Here is a 22,542-nt window from a genome sequence, read left to right on the forward strand (position 1 = left end):
AGGAAAAAAAGAAAAAGGAGAAAAGAAAAAATACAATATGAAGAATACTAAAAAAAAAAAAAAAAAGGAAAAATGAAAGAAAAAAGTTAGAAAAGTCAGAGTTGTTGGAGGGGTTTTTTTTCCCCCCACAGTTTTGGTGACACATTCTTTCTGGTAACTGGGTAAAGAACCAGCAATAGTCCATGAGCTCAGAGAGAAATAAAAGCCAAATAGCCTACAGAATTCTGATTCATTTATTGAATACATGACAGGTAAGACAGACACTGTAAAATCACATGTATTATTTGTACTTAAAAAAATTACAATAAATTACTGAATAATTAGTAAAAGCAGTTTTACTAACGGCTGCTCTCCAGTGATACAGGACAGAGGAGGCAGAGAAATAAGAAGTATGTACCAGCTGTGAATACAGACCAAAAATGTCATGAGGATGAATTAACACTGGGTAGCACACCAAGTAGTGTCAAATGGGAACATCCACATGTGTCCTTCCTACCTTTCGATCCCGAGTGCCAGCCAAAAGCTGGATCAAACCTTGCCTTCAGTGCAGGGTCTGCTCTGGCCGAGCAGCAGGTCTCTCGCCCTGCCCCTGGCAAGGCCACTGCCTCCCTGCTGAGATGAGTTTATCTGTAGTAACAGCACTACTTGTCCTCCCTTGGAGACCACACCCTGCTACCAGAAGGGCTACTCATAGTTTCCTCTGGGTTTAATTTCCAAGAGCACTCACTAAGTCTCCCAGTTATTTGGTCTCTAACTGGAATGAGCTCAGGTATTCCCATAAGGGGCTGATGGCAGAGTCACGCTGCTCTGTATTCTTCCCCTTTAGGTCAAACGCCCTTGGATGTGCAGTAGTTTCTAAGAGCATGTCCATTGCTAAACTCTCAAGAAAGGACACTGAGCAGCAGTGGGTGGCACAGTGCTCCTGCACAACTTCTGCCCCAAGCACTTGTGACTGCTGACTGATCAGATTATTCTTAGGGGTCCTCCTAAAGGGCCCCTAAGGTCCTCCTCTTAGGAGGTCCCCCTTAGGGGACCCATCACTAGCTAGGAAACACAGGGAATCAGCTCTAAATAGTGAATGTATCATCAGGGAAATCCAGCAGACCAGTGTGCCACTCCCCTGCAATGCTGAGGCTGATTCACTGACTTCTATTTTAGGAACTTATTCCCTCATTATAACCATCATGGGCCCACTGATTGACTCAGTATCATTTCTGCACTGAAGCCAAGGAGCTTGTGGCTTCCCAGACAAACTAAAAACAATAGCTTTTGAAGAAATAGAAAAGCAAATGCTAGAAAACCAGGTTTGCCTGCAAATTCCTGAATTGTGAAGGAGAAAGTGATCGTACACTATGAGAACACCAAATCACATGTGAAAGAAACCTGCAGGTCTGAGCAATGTCTGTACTTAGATCTTAAGAGTGCTGGGAGCAGTGGGGCACATTTGCTTTATAGCTGCTGAGTCACAGAACAGCTTACAAGAACGTACAAGATTATTTATAAGTCAGAGTCCTACAGCACTTGACTACACTGCATTAGCTCTCGGACTGGCAGCCAGAGGTGAGCATGGTTTCAAGCCAGGCTGCATCTGCTGTGCAAGTTACCCAGGAACCTAGAGCAAACAAGGGCAGGCAAGGAGCAGTTACTGTCTGAAATAAAACTTCATTGAAATAAAAGATAGCAAAAGGCAGACATGCATAATTTATGGTGGTAATTCTATATGTCAGGGGCTATTAGGTTCTAATGGCTCTCAAGAATGTAAATCTAATTCTCTCAGCCAGAGTAGCCAAAGAAACACCTACACAGTCACTGTCAGGAGTCCCTTATCAATTGCATTCTATTGTAATTGTGTAGTTACTGGTCTCTGAATATAAAAAAAAAAAAAACCCCAAACAGAAAATACCAAACCATCCTGCCATCTGCCACACTATCTTCCTGTTTTATCTCCCAAAGACAACTCCTGATTTCTTGAGTTCACCCTGACACAGAGGAAAGTTCATAGTCACTGGATGAACTGAACTGCCTCTCTACCTTCTTCTGATCCTTGATCTTTTGAAGAATGTTGACTTTTTTCTCAAAGTAGTTTACAAGGGCTGTTTCTGTCAGCATGGAGGCCAAGATCTGCTCGAAGGAGATGGACCAATCAGTGTCAATGGTGCTGCCATACCTGGCAGCTGCACTGCTGCCCTCACAGCCCACTAGCACCGTGTCGTCTGCGATGTCTTCGCACTGCAGGGAGCCCGTGCTGACCATGGAGTAGGAAGACATGGACATATCATCTTTGGTTTCATCATCTGATAGCAGCTGTAAAGGAGAGCCTTGTCCTTCCCCTGACCCATCTCCTAGAGTTTGGTTTTCCTGCTGGGTTTTTTCAGGCTGAGCATCAACGTTGGCTTTGTCCTCATGGTCAGCTTGGGGTTGCTGCTCTACTGCTGAATTCTGACTCTGTTCAGATGTTGGTGATTCCTCTTCACTCACAGGATCTTGGGTACTGTTTGCTTTGCAGTCCTCAGACTTCCTCGTGGGCTTGTTGGAGAATTTTTTTCCAACTTCCCCAATCCTCAGCAGCAGACTGGCCACAGTGGCGATGGCATGGTACAGCTCCTGCTCCACAGGGTCCTCACTGAACATGTTGTAAAGGGTCTTGCATAACTCTATGAACTGTTCCTTTAAAAGACAAAGACCAAATAATCATGTATCAGGCTGCAAAAAGTTGTCAGTGGCAGATGAAGCAACAGGCACCATCTCAAATGACTCGTTGCTTATTTGCCTCCCCACCAAGTGGCAACTTACTGCACTGATTCAGAACAGTCTGACACAGACGAACTCCCCCCTCTCTGTTGTGGCTAAATTGAGACACAGCTAGCAATTTAATAGTGCTGGGTTTTCTGCTGACAGATGAACAAAGTAGTCACATATTCACTAATACTAAAAAAACCTGCAGTTTTACTTCTATTCTGCTACTCTTCTGTGGTCAGCTTTTAAGCATTTCTGAACTGGTTTAAGTAGCACCCGTCAAGGAAATTAGAGACAGAAAAGATCACACCAGTCATCTGACTCTCTCTTCTGTAACCACATTCTTCACTCTCCACCAAGCAGCTGTAACTCGAAGCAATGCAAAACCAAAAAAGCTGAACAAGTTTCTGTGACTGATGGCATATTTGAAATATCTTGCTCTGGAGGGAAAACAGAGTGCACTTCTTACAGGAAAAACTGGTCTGTGAGGCTGAGTGAATCCATTACATTTGATTGGTTGATACAACGCAGTTTTTCCATACCTACTGCAGAATTCAACAGAAATGTGTGGAATTAGAGGTTCTAAAGCTCACCCACACCAGAACAGCAGGGAAAGCTGTGGACAAGGACTGAACATATTGGTACAATGGCTGCATATACTGCAGAATTCCACTAAGCTGCCAATGATCCAACTGGAAACATTCATACTCCTTTCTTACCTGGCTCATTTTGGGGAGATCTTTAATGGTTTCTTTCTTGTTCTCTTTTTCCTTGGCCCACATTCTTAGGTAGTATCTGTAGTCCTGTGGACTGGTACCTTTCTCCTCTGCAAGGCAAGAACAAGCCACTAGTCAGGTGGTATATGGTTTCACACTTAAAAAGTGAATGATGAGCCAACAAAAATCAGGCTTGAAGAAGGTGTTATTGACAGCCCAGGAAAGCATCTACCAGGAAGGCTGCATTGTTTTCTGCTGGTTTATCTGATGCAGCTCAGTAGAGCAAAAAATGTAACAGTGCTGCATCAGCTTGACTTGTCACAGACCAACTCTGTGAGTTGACAACTTACCCAACATGATTTACAAATGCTGTGATCTTGGTATGTAAAAAGTTGGAGCAGTAAAGCATAAGGGATGCTTATTTCCCAGCTCACCTCCTGCTTTACCTCTGTCCACAAGGGACACTTTGCAAGGTCTCCTTGATCAACATGAGACAACGAACAGGTCATAATATGAGAGAGATGAGATTAGAATGTGGTCTATTAATGATGAAATTACCTTTTTCTGGGCCATTCTCATTTCTTTTTCCTTTATCTTCTTGGGTTTCTAAAGAATTATGGAATTATAAAATAATTATTAGCTGATTTTCAGTAATACAACAAAGAACTTAAGACAACTCAATATACAAATTCAAATTATACAAGAGTACATTTAATAGAACTTAGATCTCACGCTCCCATAATCATGGTTAGAGGATTGAACAGAACAGATAAAGAGCCACACTCAAAAAGTGGATTGAAGAGCTGAGGCAGAGGGCAGAGATCTTAAAAGAACACGTGAAAACACAGATATAGAAGATAGAAAAGCAGTGTGATGGCTTAAAGACAAGGATGTTCAGTCATCCAAAGTAAAATACTGAATGCAAAAAACCCAAACCACTACTGAGCACATATGTGACTAATGCCTACACTCCTCATTATTCACTGCCTGAACTGACATTTTGGGAGCAATTTGCAGTCTAACTTCACGAACTTCACTTCTGATTTCCCCACACTGTCACTAGAGCAAATAGGAAGTCTTGCTTCAACTCAGACTGTTAAATCAGTCACCTAGCACCAAACTCCACAATTACCTCTTATACTTAGATTTTTTTTTTTGTTATCATTGTATTTGGTAAATGTTTAGCATGATTGACATACTTTGACCTCCTAGCTGACAATCCCTAATGTTGTATTTTAAGAAATGCAGTAAACTAGTCTACCAACAGTTCAACATTCAGTGGCATGCATCCTTATTCCTTTAAACTGGAAGACTGTGGAGTAGGCACAGGGATCACCTCCCCAGGCCAGCAAGTCTAGCACCCCTCCACTGTTCTGAGCATCTTTTTGACCACCAGTTTCTAGGATGAGATGAATTCCACTGAAAGAGGCTAGACAAAACCTATCTTGACCAAGGCTGAAACTCAATAGGCAGAATATACTGAAAGATATTTAATTACTTATAGCACTTTATTAATAGTGAGAGTGTCATGAATGAGGAGCAGCAGCAGCAATAATTTCAGGGTATTTACATCAGCACACTGGGCTGGTAGGTGGTATCAGCACCACAGCCATGCTCAATGCATGCACATAATCCATGGACTGACCTTGAGACTCACAGTGCAGGCAGATATCCAGCTCTGAGACAAAAGGAGATACTTGAGCAGCAGGAAAAAGGGTTGAGGGGACAATATCCCAGATAAAACAGAAGAAAAGGTCAGACATAGACAGACACAGAGAAGGAAACAAAAACAAGAAGAGAGACAATGAGACCTGCATGAAAAACCTAAATCATGGTGGGAGACAGGGGCTGGTAAAAGCACACTGCTCTTCCTCAGCAGTCTGTCCCCATGCTTCAGAGAATGCTGTATCCTGCATGGAATGGACATTGAGGAGTTTTAGCTCCAAACTTCTTCCCCATCATGCAACAAAGACAGTGAACTCAAACACACTGGCAATCCTAACACATGCCAGCACAAGACCATGCCTTGCACAAAATCACTGTTCAGAGCACATGGATCTATGTTGCAACTCCTGCCTAACTGAGAGGTAAAGGCAGCAGTGCTGCATTACCTTCTGTTGTCACATCCTCTGTGAAATAACTTGTGGCCTCCAAAGCAGACTCTGTCTCCTCTGAATTCAGAGCTGTATTCACAGAGAAACAAATGTTAAAATCTCTAATTGAACAGCAGTATGACCCACTTCATTAGCAAAACTCCTGAGGCACCCCATGTCAGTTGATGTCAGAGCAGCCTGTGTTCAAAAGCAGCAGTACACAGAAGCAGTCACTCACCAGGAGGCAGGTGCAGTTTGTACAGTACTTTGAGTTTTTCAGTGAGGTCACCATGGTACATCCCACCTGGAAAGAAAAATAAAGGTTAAGAAAAGTAGCACTTTAACGATAAAGAATCACCCTCTGCTCACAGGTTCAAACCAGAATGAATTCCCATACAATGACTGCTCAAAGGACCATGCAGAATCAACAATGAAATCCACACCAAAAAGGTGTATTTTGTCCAGCTTGAGGCTTCCTGCCACTCCCCCTCTCATGACAGTGAACACACCATTATCTCCTTTCAGTTCTCTTCTTGGAAAAGGACAGACACATTTTTTGCAGCATTCCATTTTCTCCAAAAACACCACTTACTCATTCCTGTCACAAACTCCTTGAAGTTGATTAGAGAATCCCTGTTCTCATCCAGGAGGCGGAAGAGCCGCCCTGCCAGCACAGGGGTGTGTGCCCCACAGGCCCAGGGGGTGAGGCTGATGAACAGCTCCTTGAACTGCTCCATGTCTATGCGATACTGCTCCAGGTAGGGCAAGCTCTGGTCCCGGCGGGCAGCGGCCGCACGGTTGTTCCCCCAGTAACAGCTCATCAGGTACTTGGCCTTTGGAGGGAAAGGATTAACAGGGCAGATGATGCTGCTCCACAGGAGTGGAGACTGTCACAGCTCAACAACAGCATTGAGGAAGCAAAGAACAGACATTTCAGGAAACACATTATCTGCCTTGTGACTCCTAGTGTTACTTTACTACAAAATAATATGCAATGAAGGAAGAGACAGATTTCAGGAAAAACACAAGGAATTATTTAAAGTTAAAAATACAAAACATGATTCCATGTTTTAACAAAATGTGACTCAGGCTTTAATGCAAAGGGAACATGCAGGTTTTAGAACTAAGCCTCTCTTTCTGAGTCTACAACAGAGCACAACCCACTTTGGTAAGTGCAGTTGGGTAGTGCCATTCTTTAAAAAATGTATATGCTGACAAATAGAGGCAAAGCCCTTAAGTAATCTTGTCAGAATTACAGATGAGGTCAATGGGAAACTTGGGAATAAAAACTGAGGTACAGTCAGTCCTAGCTCCCCATTCTCAGGGCTATGTTATATTCTCTTCCATTGACTCTACAGTTTCTTTCTGAGTATCATTCAAATACTGTGAATGTGGTTTGGCCACCTTTGGGAGAAAAAAATTTAAAATAATTCATCAGATAGTAACAGGGCCAGCCCTACTGGCACCATGTGTAACAGAATGCCACATCAGTTTCTGATAGGTCACATTAAGAATTAAAGCAAAGTCATTGCTTCCCATTCAACTTACTTTGCTGTTCGCACTGTGTGTGACAATATTTCTTCCTCACCCTCAAGGGAGGCTTCTTACCTTGAACACTACATACAGCTCTTCTAGTTCTTCCATAGAGAAACCAATGTCACCAGACACAGCTCGGACCTGTAGTTACAGATAAAACAAAGTGAACAATTTATTTCAAAAGTAGAAAAATCAAATACAACTCACTGAAAAATCTGTGTAACATAGAAGAGAAGAAAACAAGTGCAAGGAGGTATCACACAGAATGGGTCGAAAAACATCACCATTCTAATACCCCTGGAAACCAGTCTGCAGTCAAGCAGAAACTGCTGACATTTTCAGTAGTTTGCTGTGCTTATTTCCTGTTTGTGCAGACCTGGCTGAGCAGATTGTGTCACCCCTTCCTTTTGTTTTTATCTCCAGATGTTTGACTTGGATGCATTAAAGAGCAACACTGAAACACCCTGATGAGATTCTCCACCTAGGACATGGGAGATAATGGCAATAAATATGGACACTCCCCTTTGCCATGAACCCTTCAGCAAAATTCCCTAATGGACTCTCTAAATGGCAGTAGAATAATTATCTGCTAGCCAGCTTTTCTCAAAGATTCCAGGAAAGCAGTAAACAGACAGCACTATGCATGGGAGGTTATGTCAAAGCCTACAGGTGTTTTTCATCTCCCTCCATGCCAAACATCTCATTCAATCATTCTTTCAGTCACTTAAAACTTGGACTGCTACAGCACAAAGTTTCTCAATGCTCACAGCAAAACACTTTCCATGAAAGTGCCATTTGGTAGCTCATTCAATCTGGGAGTCACATACCACACTCTTCTTGGCTGTATCCTCCAGAGACTGGATCACTTTCAGCCTTTGCTTGAAACGCATTTGTTCAATGTCATCTGCCTTCAGATTGCCAAATTTCTACAAGAAAGGAAGCAGATCAGGTCAACATCATCTCCTGAAGAGAGAACAACCCATCTTCAATTACACACTCTTTAACAAGTGTACTATCCCCTCAGAGATGACCTAAACCCACTAGAAGACTTTTATGAGCAGCAAGATGAGAAAAAACTTGAGCTCTATTCCCTGTTCACTCCTGTCCTGCAAGAGGAGTAATTCAGAGTTCATGAGAAATCCAACATCAGAGGTCTCTACAGAAAAGTTGAAAAAGGATCTGTCAGGACTGACAGAAACACAGGCCCTGTACTGTGGCAGAGATAAGAGAACAGACAGATTGTCATTCCTTCCAGCCCTGTCATTTTTTTCCTCTAGGGCCCCCATGAGATTCAGCCAGAAACACCACAGTCAAGAAGCTTTTCGATGGACTAGGTCAGACAAGTAATATGAATTCAGTGATGCTCTTTTATAAAAAGAAACCAGGAACAAACAGAGATGGCAGATTTGAAGAAGTATACAAAACACCCAGGAAAATGACAGCTGCCTGACTGTAAACAGCCAGAAGGGATGGGGTGAAAAATGAGAAAAAGAGGGAATGGATCCCACATTTAGCAGAGAATAGCAGAAAAGAACTGCCAAACATCATTCAGAATCAAATTTCTTATGAGTTTGTTCTCAGTATGAATTGTGAGGAACACCTCTGTCAGTGCAGAGATATTTTAACAGCACTGGCCCCTGGGGTTCTGGTATTCCGGGGTCACCTTCCTATTACTATAATGTGGTTCACAGAACAGGATTCCTATGCATGTGAACTGGGATTCTTCCATGTTTCTGCAGAGTACTTCACAATTCTTACCCTGAATTTCCCTCCTTAACTCCTTAGCACTGAAAATCCTCAAATAGAATTAATAATAGAGACTTTTTTGACGAAGCAGGAAGAACTCTCTAGTCAGTAACTTCTTCCTTATTTGCACTCTTCATTTTAGTCCCTCTGGTGTTGGGCAGACTCTTTGTAATCTGCAACAGCCAACACTGTCAGGTTCTACTCATACCAAGCAAGTAGAACATTGGCTTCAGCCTGCACTCCTTAAGCACCTCAATCTATGCTCAGATTTTGGCTGCACAACATATAAAGTGGGATGTTAGTAGAGAATAAATCTCTTGGGCAAAATACAAAGCCAGAACTTTACCTCATATGTAGTTTTGATGAGTTCAAAGATGTCAATTTCAAGTGGGGGGTCATCTCCACTGGTCAACAGTGCATGCAAATGGGGAATAGGGGGAGAGACACTCTGTCTGTTAACTACATTGTCCAAATATCTGTGGACAAAAATGAGAACAGATGCAAGATTCCAGGATTAGTGTCCAGAAAAAGAAATAATACCCTAGATGCATTACTCCCATCTTCTTTGTATCACTAATCTAAACATGAAGAATTTAATTTTTCCCATCTAATCTGCAATGCTACTCTCAATGTACCTGGAGTTAAGTTGATTTTCACCCTATTTTGGGGTATTTGCTCTTTTAAAAGTAGGCTTCTAGTCATATGTTGAAGATCTTGCTGCACATAGGAGAGATTCCCATTTCAAACAAGAAAATCTTACATTTACTAGACTTGGGAGATATCTGCTTGATAATGTTTTAAGTTTCTAGAAAGTGATTCCTGTCAGAATCTGTTCTAAATAGTAAAGCAGAATTAATATACAAAATTCAAATAAATAACCTTTAAGAATTCAAATTCAAACTGAGATACAGGAATTCATTATGATGCAAAACAGCTCCAGAAGTATGGATTTCTCCATAACTGAGCCAACAATTAATTTCAGCTCTTGCAGAAAGCAATAGCAAAACTCTCTGGAGCAGGAGTTTAATCCTAGAGTGTTATCTGTGACCTGCTATTAGGTAGAAAGAGATGATGACCAAAAGGCCACTGTTACTATTCTGTTATAAATAAGAACAATTAATGGTACCTGCCCAAAATAGTCATGGCTTCACCTTCATCACAGCACTGTAGTAACTTCTCCATGTTGGCATCAAGTATGGCCAATGACACCTGCAGGATAAACTTGATTCCCTCGTAGAAAAAACAGTCGACAATGACCACGGCACTCTCAAAGGGCATCACACTCAGAAAGAGAGTGAGAAACCAGGAAAGGGATATGGTGGAGATCACTCCCAGGTCCTGCATCTTTTCTGACAGCTGTGGAAGATACTCTCGTGTAAGTTCTTCAAAGATGCCTTGGTCCACCAATGCACCTGAAACAGACAAACAAAACAATGGTAGAACTCAAAATGGTGGTGTCATTTACCAAGCTAACCAATTATTAAACAAAACAGTATGAGTTCACTAAATTTCATATAAATGAAATATATATATATATAAATATAAAATATCTTTTTCATATAAATTTCCTCTGAACATCATAACTAAAATTAAGACACTAATTTTTTACCCTGTTCTCAATAAAACCAATGAGACTATTTCTACATTGCAGAGCATGCAGACACAACCTCTCAACACAGAACCTTTCATTCATTTGTGCATTTGCCCTGAATGGAGGGGTGGAGGATTACTGATATTATGGTATTTACACCAGACTATAGTCTTTTATAAAAAACAACTTAAAAATCCCATGAAGTGATGCTTTCACTAACCTTCCCTGAGAGCCTGTTCCACAGATTTATCACCTCATTCAGATGGGGAAAACTAAAACCCAGTAATGTTCTAGATATTCCTCCTTACTGCTAATGATCCCTCCTGATACCAATTTTTGGTGACTTCATCTTCCTTGTTACTACAAGGTACAACTAGTACCTTGGAGGCCTGTAGTGTCTCCTCCTATGTCTCCATCACACCCCTGCCACTTTAAAAGGAACAGAGTTGCACTTCATTATCTTTAAAACGCATCACATTTAATTAATTCTGAACAACAAAATATTTCTGGGAGATGCTGACACAGCTGAAAATCCATAGTGCAGCAGGAATCTAACAAGGACTCACCTACTACTCTTGTGTTGTAGTAATCTGGCAACATCCGCTCGCACAAAGCCACCAGGAGCCAGAAAGCCTCTTCCTCATTGCAGTACAGCAACAGCACCGAGGTGACAATGTTCATGGCCTGGGAGCCAGCACAGCAAACACACAGGTACAGGAGAAAAACATGGAGGTCTTCATGAAAACTCCGCTATTACAGAATAGCTAAACTTAAAGCATGAATACAGCAAACTGTCACTAAGAGTCACATCTATTTCCAGCTTCTACTGGTATCTGAGTCAACAGATGACCTTAAGCCAATTTTTCTTCCTGTTTTCAGTTCCTCTGTTCATGAGGCAGCAAATAGTTTGATGACCTTTTGTCATGCACTTTCACTAAACAACGCGAACAAGAATAATTGTCAAAGTCTTCATAAAAATCTTTGTAAGAATTTGGCCATAACAGAACACCGTAATGAGAACCTGTAACATCACAGCAATACACAAAATGAACCTGAATTTCCAGCAAGTTGTCTCACAAATCAGCAAATGGCTACATTTTCAATAGGCTGTCCATGTGCAACACCACTTATTTGATATAACTGTTCCTTTTAATGAAACCAGACGATGTTTTTGCTGAACTGTGGAAAGCTCTGGCAGAAAAACGATTAAAGACTGACATTACACCTAACAGCACTGTGAAAAGTTTATTTAAATACTGTGTTCAAAGGATATTTAAGACATGATGCAGCATAACTTCTTTTCTACTTTCTCACCACTACACAGACAGCATAAAGGAAAAGCTTGAAGTTGAACAAAAAACTGCAGCAAAAGTCCAAGTCAATCATGGTCACTGTGTAGGACTAACTTTCCTACCTGACAGTACCCAATTGTTGGATTTCTGAATGCATAAGCTGTTAAGACTCTCCGGAGGGCAGCAATTCCCAATTCGTTTTGGAAGGCAGGATGTTCTGGCATAGAGCGGTGCAGATCTCTCTCAATTTCCTCTGTAGCAAGATTGTACCTTCCCATTGACTTTTCCACAAGATCTGCGTAGTAACCAGGATGAGTCACCATCTCATTCCAAGCCCCTGAAATGACAAACAAACATTGCTTTACCTCTGGTGCTTTGAAACACAGATTTTATTCCCAGTTTCAGAGATAAGGAAGCCGAGAAGCACTGCATGAGCTCATGAACTATAAATGGATGTGAAAATATAGCAACAAACTCATTGTTAAATCATGTTAGAGTTTAGGTCGCAACACTGAAACAGACAAAAGAGGCCAAACAGCTACTAGGATAATAAAGCAAGCTACCACAAAAGTATCATTCAGATGAAATTACCCTGCCATTAATTTCTTCTGAAATTAGCTAAAATTTGTATCTTTTCCTTTGAGATGTGCAGAAAGTTTATTCCTGCTGCCAAAATATGCAGCACAACATCCTACCTGAGAAAAGGAGCCACAGCTCTCCACGGAGATTCTCTGGGATTCCTTTCTGTACTAGCTCCCTCGTCTTGGCAGTGCGGTACATACACATCCCTCGCCCATATTCAAAGAAATGAATATTCCAAGACTCTTCCTTCATCTTCTCCTTTGCCTTCATAGGAACAAATATGGCTATTTGAGGAGATTATTGTATTTTTATGTTTGTAGGACAAGTGATTTCTGGGTATACTCAGGCCTGCACTTCACCGGAAAAATACATTGTGACATTTAAAACCTCTCTTCTTTCTGCTGAAGAACAGAGTGTATATATACTAATCTACCCTCTTCTGAATCAGTTATGACCTTGCTTGAAGTTGAGTCTTTACAACTACACCTTGCAAATCTCCACATAATGCAAGCAGAACCATGGATCACGATGATTAACCAGCAAGCAGAGATACAAGTTCTCTGCTTTCTTGCTCTGAAGAAAAGTTGTTCTTCACAGCCATGAATTCACATCCCAGAACACTGGTAACACTCATTTCTCAGCCTCTGGTCAAGTATCTCAGGCATGTCAGTATAGTGTAAGCTGACAATCAGGTTACCTCTATTCAGCACTACCACTTTGACACATACACAGCAGTGATACTGAGCAGAGATAAAATGCATTTCCATTCTAGAGCAGGCCAGGAAATCAGCAACCTACTGCAAACTATTTAAAGTTAATTGTTTTACATAAAAAATATTATTTACCCCTTTGGGTCCAGAGAGCTCCTCAGAATTCCTCCTGAAGAGTTTGAGCAGTCCCTGTGAGGCTGTTGGCACTTGCCCAGCACAGAAGCTGACGGGTCGATGGCTGAGAGCAGACGAGGGGCTGACAGCCAGGGGGCTGCTGGAAGGCAGCTCTGGAACCTCCTGGACAAGAGAACAGAAAATGCCTGAGCTCACACTCCCTCATCTGCTCATGGCCTAACAGAGACAGCACTGGCTGGTGACAAGCACTGCAAACACACTGTAAGAAGCATTGCTCTGAAAAGCTGATGAAGTTCCTCCCAGCTATTTCCTTAGTACCTCACTGCTGGGATCAGCCACATTCCACTTCCATTCCCTGTCAATGCTGCAGGGTTTCTTCGATGGTGTTCTCTGCAGGAAGTCAGAGATTCTCTGTACCAAGAAATCCCGGTCTTTCAGATTGGCGAAGAAGAAGGTCATTTTACTTTTAGTGCTGATGGACAGAGGGCTAGGCAAGACGCTGGAACTATCTGCTTTCTCAACTATTGTCACCTAGAACACAAAGACAAGGGCCATTTGGATCTGGCATGTTTTCCATTATCCATAAAGCACAGCACAAAAGACAGAAGGACACAAAAGAGACGAGAGCCCTGTAGTCTTAATATATAGTTAAGAAATCCCCACCTCCCTGAGAGGAATGATGAGATGACAGGCCTCCTCTGCCCTGCTGGCAAAACAAATGTAATTGTTGGAAACAAACATCTGGCCAGGAATATGCATCTTGTTGAATGGTGTCCACAAGGTGCAGTCTGTATGTCCATCCAGGCATTCATCCTTGGGCAACCGGAAAGTGGCACGGTAGCACTCATTTTTGGCTCGAGCATCCAGGTCTCTGGGGAAAAGTAAAGGGTACTGTCCTGAAGCTTTCTTACTCACTTGAAAAACCCACTCAAACACTAATGTCAAATGTTCATTCCAATCACAACCTTCAGACTGTGCTGTGTATTCTTAGTATTCCTTTCTCTAACTGAGATGCCACCCCTCCTCTGACTCCTCTTTCAGCCTTCAGATATGCCTCTCTGACAAGGTATGTTCTGCAATACAAAATAAAATATGCAAGTGCATCTGCAAAACTGAAATATTACATCAGATCCTGAAACTGCAGAGAATAGTCCCCAGTGGGAGGATTTATTACAATACAAATCTGTTTCTTTTTATAAATCTTTAACTTCAGACAAATGGGCTGGTGTGATTTTCTTCCTTCACTTTTTTTTTACATATGAACTTCAGCAGTTTCTAGTCAAAAATTCCTTCTGACAGTGCCTAGGAATGCATGAGAAAGACACGAGGATGTGTGTGAATTCAGCTCCAATTTGGGATGGGGAAAAAGAGCGAACAAGCAGAAGGCTAATGACTGAAGTAAGTGATGCAGCCCCTAGAGTAAGAAAACCCCAGTAGCACCTGGGATCTACAAAATAATGCAGATTTATTTTTACAATCTCCTATTACCTGTCTTCTTTTCTCACTGCTGGGAACATAATACCTTTTTAATGCAGAGATGTTCTTAAGAGGCCTCCTGGGCTTTGGGAGAGACTTGTCCTGTAGGAAGCTCTCATTATCCAGTAGCTGCCGCATCGCAATGTTGGCCAACTGCTCCATCAGCTTGAACGTCTCATTGATGTTGAGAAACATGGAAAAATAGAGTTCACTGTCCCTCGTGCTTACTTTAATGCACTCGGGGAACAACAGTGTAGCATTTTTTTCTAGCTGGGTTACATCCACCCACTGGATCACCAGTGTAACTAAGAAAAAGAATTAACAAATACTATTATCACAATTGAGGCAAAAGAAGAACCAAACAGAAATGAAGGTCAAGCAGCCTGCAAGCTCTCAATGGAGCAGCATTTTCCCCCTTCTTACACATGGACAGCTCGTTTCTTCACACTTTTACTGGGTTCTCCAAAAATACTTGGAAATAACCTTTGGGATTAACTAGACTAGAAATAATGCAGTTCCAAAAGGACTATCTCCCATCCAATAAATGCTTTCAACTACAATTACTCAAGTTTCCATTCTTTCTTTCCAGCAAATTAGCTTTGGACTCAGGAGTTCGGGCTTTGTAAATACTGGGTTCTGGCGGGGGTTCCAGATAAAACTCACCAATGTAAAAATACTGCTTGGTTCTCTAACCCAGTCTAACTTGTAAAAAGTAATCAAGATTGAGTAAAACAGATGTACAACTTGGGAAATGTTTTAAAAAATGACTCAGGCATTCAGTCTAAACAGCACTCAAGTGCCTATGAGAGCAAGAAGTGATTTATGTGCTGAGCCAGACAGAGCTCAAGGATTCCTAAAAGGAAAAAAAACCTGTCAGCTTAAAAAGGAGTTCACACAAAAGATCAACTGCATTGAAAAGATCATGGGAAATGATGGAAACACAACTTGTAGGCTCATAACTCACCCTCTTTTCCCAGCAGGAAGGAGTAGAAACAGAGGTGGTTGACAGTGAGGTACAGCCAGCCCTGCCTGGGGACACGTCCCTTCCAATAGCTGCAGGAATAGTAATTGACCAACTTCTCCACCTCAGGCATCCCAAACTGCTTCCGCATCTTCAGTTCAGCCTCTTTGAATTTACCTGGATCCTCTTCACTCTGGGGCTGCTCATTCTTGTTCTCCTCAGCAATAATGCCCTGAAAGGATGTGGGAGGAGAGAGGAGAAACAGAAGTGAAGGTGCCTGCTGACAGAAATAATGTACAAAGCAAAGGGTCACAGCAGCAATCCGGAAGACACAAAGGAACAGGACACAGCACTTATCCTGTCATGTCAGAAACAGCAAAGACATGCAGAAAGGGTAGTCAGATACTGTGGGAGTCTGGGATCAACTCCTGAACACATGCCACAAGCACTCATGTTTAATGTTTGACTGAGTCCCTCATGGCTGGCCTGGGAACACTTGGAACACCCTGCAGGAGAACTAAGGTCTCTTTTCACTTGCACACATGCTTCTTCAACTGGAAGAAGATCATCTGCCAGGAAGGGCAGAACTCTGCAGTCTGTCAGGTCTTGACTGGCCAGAAGGAAAAACAAATGACCACAATCTTTCTCACACACAGACACACTAATGGAAAATACTAAGAATCTGACAGGAGAGCTGAAAATGATGCAATTTTCTGGAGTTCAAGAAAGAATTGTATTTATAACAGGGTTTGTGGGCTGGGAATCTGAAGTGTGTTAACTGCAAAACCAGCAGACACCTGACTCCAAAGTCAGTGGAAGTTGGGGTGCCTTTCCTTTACAACCCAGGTGCCTTTCAGACCACTGGCAGGGCAAATACATTGCTTGCAAACTAGAATTCTCTCTCTTCCATTTGTTGTTAGATGAGCCCTTGTTAAACCATCCTCCCTGCATCAAAGGCATAACTGGCAATGATTTTAAAGAGGTATTACATTTGGATTAGTAGAACATCCTAAGCAGGCTGTTCCTTGAGATCTACAGCTCTTAACCCTTCTCCTTCAAATACATTTGTTCAGTATTTGCTCTGTGACCTGATGTTGACAATGCTGGATGCATTTTAAAATACTTTCATACCTACATATGACTGAAAAGGATAAAAAATTCTTACAACTACCTCCCCGTCCTTTTTCAGAATCAAGAAGTCCTTCAGGGAAACATGTCACTTACATGTATCTTGCCCTTGACAAAGGTGGTGATATCTTCTTCATTGTCAAAGATGGACAGAGTCTGCAGTAAGTTATTCTCCAGCCATTCCCAGTGCTTTGTGATCTCTTTACGAGATGATCCTAATTGAAGGGGAGAAAGATGATGCCAAGAGCAAAGAAAAAAAATTAGAACAAGGTCTTTTATCCTCGAAGTTCACAGCAGGAAACTAATAATTACTGAACAGTGACTGAATGAGAAATTGCACACAGCAACTGTGTACATGTCAAGGATATTTTATGTACACCAACATTATGTTTCGAATAAAATGTCTCCATTGTTACCAAGGATACTCCAAGGCACAGAATTATCAATTACAGGATGCTTTGACTGTGAAAAAACCCCACATGTTCAGCAACAACAGCAGTGGAATAAAGTCTGTGTCCTGTTTTGTTTCATGAGCTGCATCTCTTACCAAGTGACAGCAGCCAAATTGCTAAAATAAGCCTGGCCTCACTAACTGACATCTTTGTAAGAACAGTATTAGAATGACGTACATGAAGGAGTAAAAGTTTGTGATTCCTACAAGGAGGGTTTTAAGAACAAAGTGCTGAAGAGCTGAAGCTGCATGTGTGACCAGATTGCTGCCCACTAGTATTTACACACAGTGAACTGTAAATAAAATATTTGCTTTTTTCAACTAGAGAGCAGCACACATTTTATAAAATTAAAAGAATGCCAGTACTCTGACAGCAGAATGAGAACCAAGCATGACAAAAAAAAAATACTTTGGATGAAGACAACATATTTACTCCAGGACAATAATTTATCTAACGCCATTTGGGTGTTACCCAGCCCATCCCACTTCTACATGCTGCACTGTTTAAAAGTAACTGAGATACAGAGGGTATCAACTAAAATACTCCTGAAATTGAACAAAAATAACGTACTGAATATCAAGATACCATAAAATTACAGATCTGCACTAAATATTCTCCTTTTTTCTGTGCAGTTCCTGACCTGCCATTTTGTTTTCTGTCTTTCTTAATTCTCTGCCTCCACCCTCCTCAAAGGGGAACCTGAGTTTCTGTGAAACACAGCAACAGCTAAACCTCCCTGCAGAATTTAAGTAGCTCTGCAAGGGAGAATATTGTGTTGGTTGCCTGGGGAGAAGGTGGGAAGAGGAAAAACAAGACATCAGCCTCTGTGGGCCTAGCAAATGATTCCTTCATGATCAGATTTTGTGTCTCCACCACAAAGCGAGAAGTGAAGGTTCTTATTATAAACAAAGCTGGTCTAAGAAATATGTCTGGAGATATTTCCTCTTTAGCAAGCATTAGGACTTAAAGCTTTAATCAAAGTTCACCAACAGGCATCAGATGGTTGCATTATGATATTCTAAAACAGTAGTTATATTTCTCAAGTAAAAGAGGCCAAGGATCCTTGATGTTAAAAAAATACTATTCTAGTCCAGTTTACAGATCTATGTACACATCTATTCCAGGCCAGAAGTAATAGAAAGAACATAAACTGGACCAAGAGATTCCCCAAAGTGCCTCTGGTACCTTGAACAGTGTTACATGTTCCCATCTTGTGCCATGCTCCTGGTAAGCAGCAGCACAACACTCATCACCCCACCAAAACCAGCATGTGTTATTCTCTGCACAATCTCACTACAGCCTTGCAAATACAAGGTTCATCTTGGAAGAAAGAAAATTCCTAACATCTGCAGAAACAGAAGCTTTTGCAGGGATTCAAATTCCTTAATTACAGTTTAAACCACACTGAGTTTTGCCATTTCTGGAATCTTCCACTACACCATCAGAAGCTCTTGAGCTCTTGAGAAATGTCCTGAGCAGTCACGGGATACACTTATGTGGGATAACTGGTCATCTGAACCAAAAAGACAAAAGAATAACTCAAATCCAATCCCCAACAAGAGTCACATACCGCAGGCCACTGCCCAGTACACTTGAGAGTCCTGAGTCTGGTGCAGAATCCGGTACGGGGCAACTCTGGCACTGGAATCCAAAACCACGTCTAGAGTTCCCACAAGGAGACCTAGGAAACAAAGAGACAGAAATTACAGCAGTGTAATACCAAAACAAAGAACTGTGTTAAGCAAAAACACAGGATGAACACTGCAGAAAATGCTGATGTTCACAGCCTGTGAACAGCTGTGATGAAGAGCTGCAGCACTTGGTTCAGAAAATGGAGATACACATCCAGTCACTGGAGGTAAATTCCCTAAAAACCAACTGCAGCCTGTCCCACTGGTAATGGACAAAGTTTAGCTGGCAATTAACTGCTTCATTACAGTCCCACACCTTCATAGAAGAATTCCCTAATGAAAGTGACATGTGTTTTCCTCTGTGAGGTTTTTGCTTCTAATAGTGATTTTTAAGCCTACCAAGCCAAAAGACACAAGAGTCTTCAATGCTGTATTTTTCAGAATCACTAATGCCAAAAGTAGGTAACTTGTCCAAATGGAATCAGGTAGATCTAGAAAAACTGGTGCTCACAGGTTTCAAGGATGTTCCCAGAAGTACTTTTATTAAACAAAGATGTCAGCAACTCAAAATTTGGTAATACAGAAGTCAAAATATTTTTATATGATGTCAGGTAAGAGACACTTCCAGAGTAAATGTTAATGAACCAGACTTTGTAAAGCAAATCAATTTACTTCAATGAAGTCTTTATTTCAATTAGATAAAACAGATACAGAAGATGATGATTTGCTTTGTTATTCTAGACAATGCATTATGAGCATCTTTAATGCAAATTAACTTTGAAACACACTAATGATTAAAAGTTTTCTAGTGTTAGAACTTGGAGAGGGAGCATGGTTGCTCCTTGGGCTCTAACGTTGTGGGGGGTCCAGTTTCAATTCCCAGCTCTCATGGTTTGGGTAAGTCTGTAAACTGTACTCATCCACATCTCATTCCTTATCAAGAAACATGCCACTTCCTCTCCCTTATCTCTCCTGGCTATCTATGTAGCAATTAACAAATGAAGAACATATCACTGATTGTCCTTGCAGTGAAACATCACCCACAGCAAGCCCATGTGACAAACTTAAACCAAACACGTATATAACCAGCACAGCAGGATCTGTTTGGGCTCTGGGTTTCTTGTGAGTTTTAGGCAGGACATGGATTAAAAGTTAATTCTGAATCCATCCTACGACAATATTGAATGTGTCAAATATTGACACGCAGACCGGTAACGAGATGTTTAATAACTTGAGCCTGACAGCAACTCAAAAACCTTTCCAGCTCAGCTGAACATCCCACTCTAACTCTGAGATGTCACCGTGCAGCTGCACAGCTCCTTAAGGACACGAGGCTTTTAACCTGCAGGAGCTCTGAAGAAGACTGTCACCGAGCCACATTACCTCAAAAAGTAAACATAGCTCAAAGCTTCAACCCATCAGGAACACATCAGTTTAAATGCTACCAGAATAGCACCAGGCGTCGTTTCTTTTTGGAAAAAAATAGGAAATTGTAGAATACAAGTACAGGCCTATATGCAAAACTGCACAAGTTAGGTGACATCAATCAGAACAGCTCAAATTAATTTTGTACACTGCGAAAAGATGAAATATGCTAATGATGTTTATCAGCTGCACCACTCCTGTAATTAGTTTGTCTAAAAGGGCTAATACATGACAGTTGTTACGTGTAATTGACAAAAGTAAAATTCACATCTTTGTAATTCACATAATTGAAAGCATTCTGCACATAAATGGGGTTTTTAAGAGTGAGGGGATTTGCTGTTGTTAACATTGTGCTTTGGTGAAAGTCATGTTATTTTAGCAGTTTATGTCACAAACACGGCTGTCCCCCCACACAGCGGTATTTTCCACTGGGCTGCACCCACACAGCTTCACCCCCGGCCCATGTACAGCACAACTTCCATACGGCTACTAATTACAAACCACGTCTTACTGTCATCCTCTACATCTTGAAAAGGCACACAGACATACAAAATATGCAAATAAACCACCTTAATAATTCAAAGCAAGGCGATCAGGGCTGAGAAGCCATTTTTGACAAGAAGACGGTTCCAGGCACCCCGTCAGCCGTGTGTCCTCGCCGGCAGCAGCTCCCCGGGCCTGACCGCTGACAGCCCCGGCCGGGGGCGGACACCACGGCCGAGGGGCTCCGGGGTCACACACAGCGAGGAGCAGCGAGGAGACGGGCGGAACGCGCCTCTCTCCCCCCGCCGGGCCCTCCCAGCCCCCGCCCCGCGCTCACAGACCCCGGACCGGGCCGGAGCCTCGCCGCGGCCCCGCCGCGCCTCACCCGTGAGGCCGCCCCCTTTGCCGTGTCCCCGCCGGCGCTGGAGCAGGAAGAAGGGGTTGGCGCGCTCGGTGACCCACAGCGCGCCGGCCAGCAGCACCTCCTCGGGGCCCAGCCACATCGCGGCGGGGCTGCGGAGATGAGCGGCCCGCGGGGCTGGGCCGGCCCGGCCGGGGCGGGAGCGGCGCGGGGGGAGCGGCCGGGCCGGGTCACGGGGCCCGCACCGCGCCCGCCGCCACCGCGCCCTCTGGCGGCCCGGCCCCCTCACTGCCTCCGCAGCGCCCGGGTCGCGGGTTCGAGCCCCGGGTCCGGACGGCGCCGGTGCCGCCTCCCGGGACTGTCCGCGGTGGGCAGGCGGGGGTCACCGCCGCGCTCTGCAGAGCTCCTCTGCCTCCCGGTGGCACACTGTGGCATTGAAAAGACCTGACTTGAACGGCCCGAAGTTGTGTGTGGGAAGGGGGAGGGGGGTGTTTAGGTTGGATATTAGAAAAATATCCACCCCAGGGGGTGGTCGGGCACTGGAACAGCAGAGACCTGTCCAGCACTCCTGCCCAGTCTGGCGATGCTTCCATCTCCCCTCTGGGAATGTGAGAATTAATTTCCCCTTTTTGCTGTGAAGAACATGCTCTTCAGCATCCCAGCCTTGTGAATTCAGTGTGGGGGTCCTGCATCCCCCTCCTGGCAGCTGGTTCATTTCAGTCTTTGCTTTGCAGCTCTGGAGCCCACTCAAAGCTTGTGGCCCAGTCCAAGGATGATCTTTGCAGCACGCAGGACAGTGGGAGATGCAATTCCCTCTCGTCCCTTGGCTGCAGAGCAGCTTCCCAATAATTTAGTGAACCGCTATTCTTGTTTCAAAAACCGTTACAGAGCCTCCAGGCAAACTCTGAAATTGTTACAACAGCAGAAAACACTGACATCTACCATCTCTGTGCTTACTGCCCAGCTCCCAGGAAGGCGGGAATGCCATGGTTTTTTTAGGCTTTAAATCCTTTAACCCCGGATGATCTATCTTTGTTAGTGCAATGCCCTAATCCCAGCTGGAGGCTTGTACACTGCTCTAATATAAATACTTATTAGCTGGCTCAGCCTGCAGGGCTGTGCCTTCACCTCAATGGCATGGCTGTTTCTGGGGAGCAGCAGGGTGGTTTCTGAATGCTGGGTGTCCTGTGGGAAGGGTTTGAGTACTGGGGGAAGATGCTGAAGGATCATTCCCTGCTTAACTATTGATGTTCTTGCTCACTCTGTGCCATCTTTAAGGTGGCAAAAGCTGTGAGAAGGTGGATTAGTGTCTCCAGCATATACATAAGCCAAAAAAAAAAAAAAAAATTACATCAGAGTGGGAAAAATCCTCTCTGAAAATGGATCTGTTGACGATGTTGTTCCACACTACCCTCTAAGACAGATCTATAAGAAATGCTGGAGGGACTGGAGTCACTGGGTGATACTTTCATTCTCCCATATTTTCAG

The 22,542-nt window shown here is 42.9% G+C and overlaps 1 protein-coding gene across 3 annotated transcripts; it reads right to left on the reverse strand.

Annotated features, from left to right (window-relative positions):
- Positions 1-215: 215 nt before the first annotated feature.
- Positions 216-21,242, reverse strand: TBC1D9B (TBC1 domain family member 9B). 3 transcript variants are annotated; one of them, XM_053956511.1, is made up of 22 exons: positions 21,079-21,242; positions 18,725-18,835; positions 16,799-16,917; positions 15,578-15,806; positions 14,660-14,918; positions 13,801-14,008; positions 13,456-13,668; positions 13,138-13,299; positions 12,406-12,556; positions 11,833-12,047; positions 10,985-11,102; positions 9,954-10,239; positions 9,174-9,303; positions 7,909-8,007; positions 7,154-7,222; positions 6,138-6,378; positions 5,784-5,849; positions 5,564-5,635; positions 5,098-5,130; positions 4,011-4,058; positions 3,456-3,562; positions 216-2,667 (listed from the first exon to the last, which is right to left on the reverse strand). In XM_053956511.1, the coding sequence occupies exons 1-22, from the start codon at positions 21,194-21,196 to the stop codon at positions 1,975-1,977; spliced, it is 3,747 nt and encodes a 1,248-aa protein (XP_053812486.1). In that variant the 5' UTR covers positions 21,197-21,242; the 3' UTR covers positions 216-1,974. The 3 variants fall into 3 exon arrangements, with proteins under 3 accessions (XP_053812486.1, XP_053812485.1, XP_053812487.1); XM_053956510.1 differs by having other exon boundaries at positions 5,098-5,148; XM_053956512.1 differs by lacking the exon at positions 5,098-5,130.
- Positions 21,243-22,542: the final 1,300 nt, after the last annotated feature.

Source organism: Vidua chalybeata, chromosome 15 (genome assembly GCF_026979565.1).
Source record: "Vidua chalybeata isolate OUT-0048 chromosome 15, bVidCha1 merged haplotype, whole genome shotgun sequence".
Classification (NCBI taxonomy): Eukaryota; Metazoa; Chordata; class Aves; order Passeriformes; family Viduidae; genus Vidua; species Vidua chalybeata.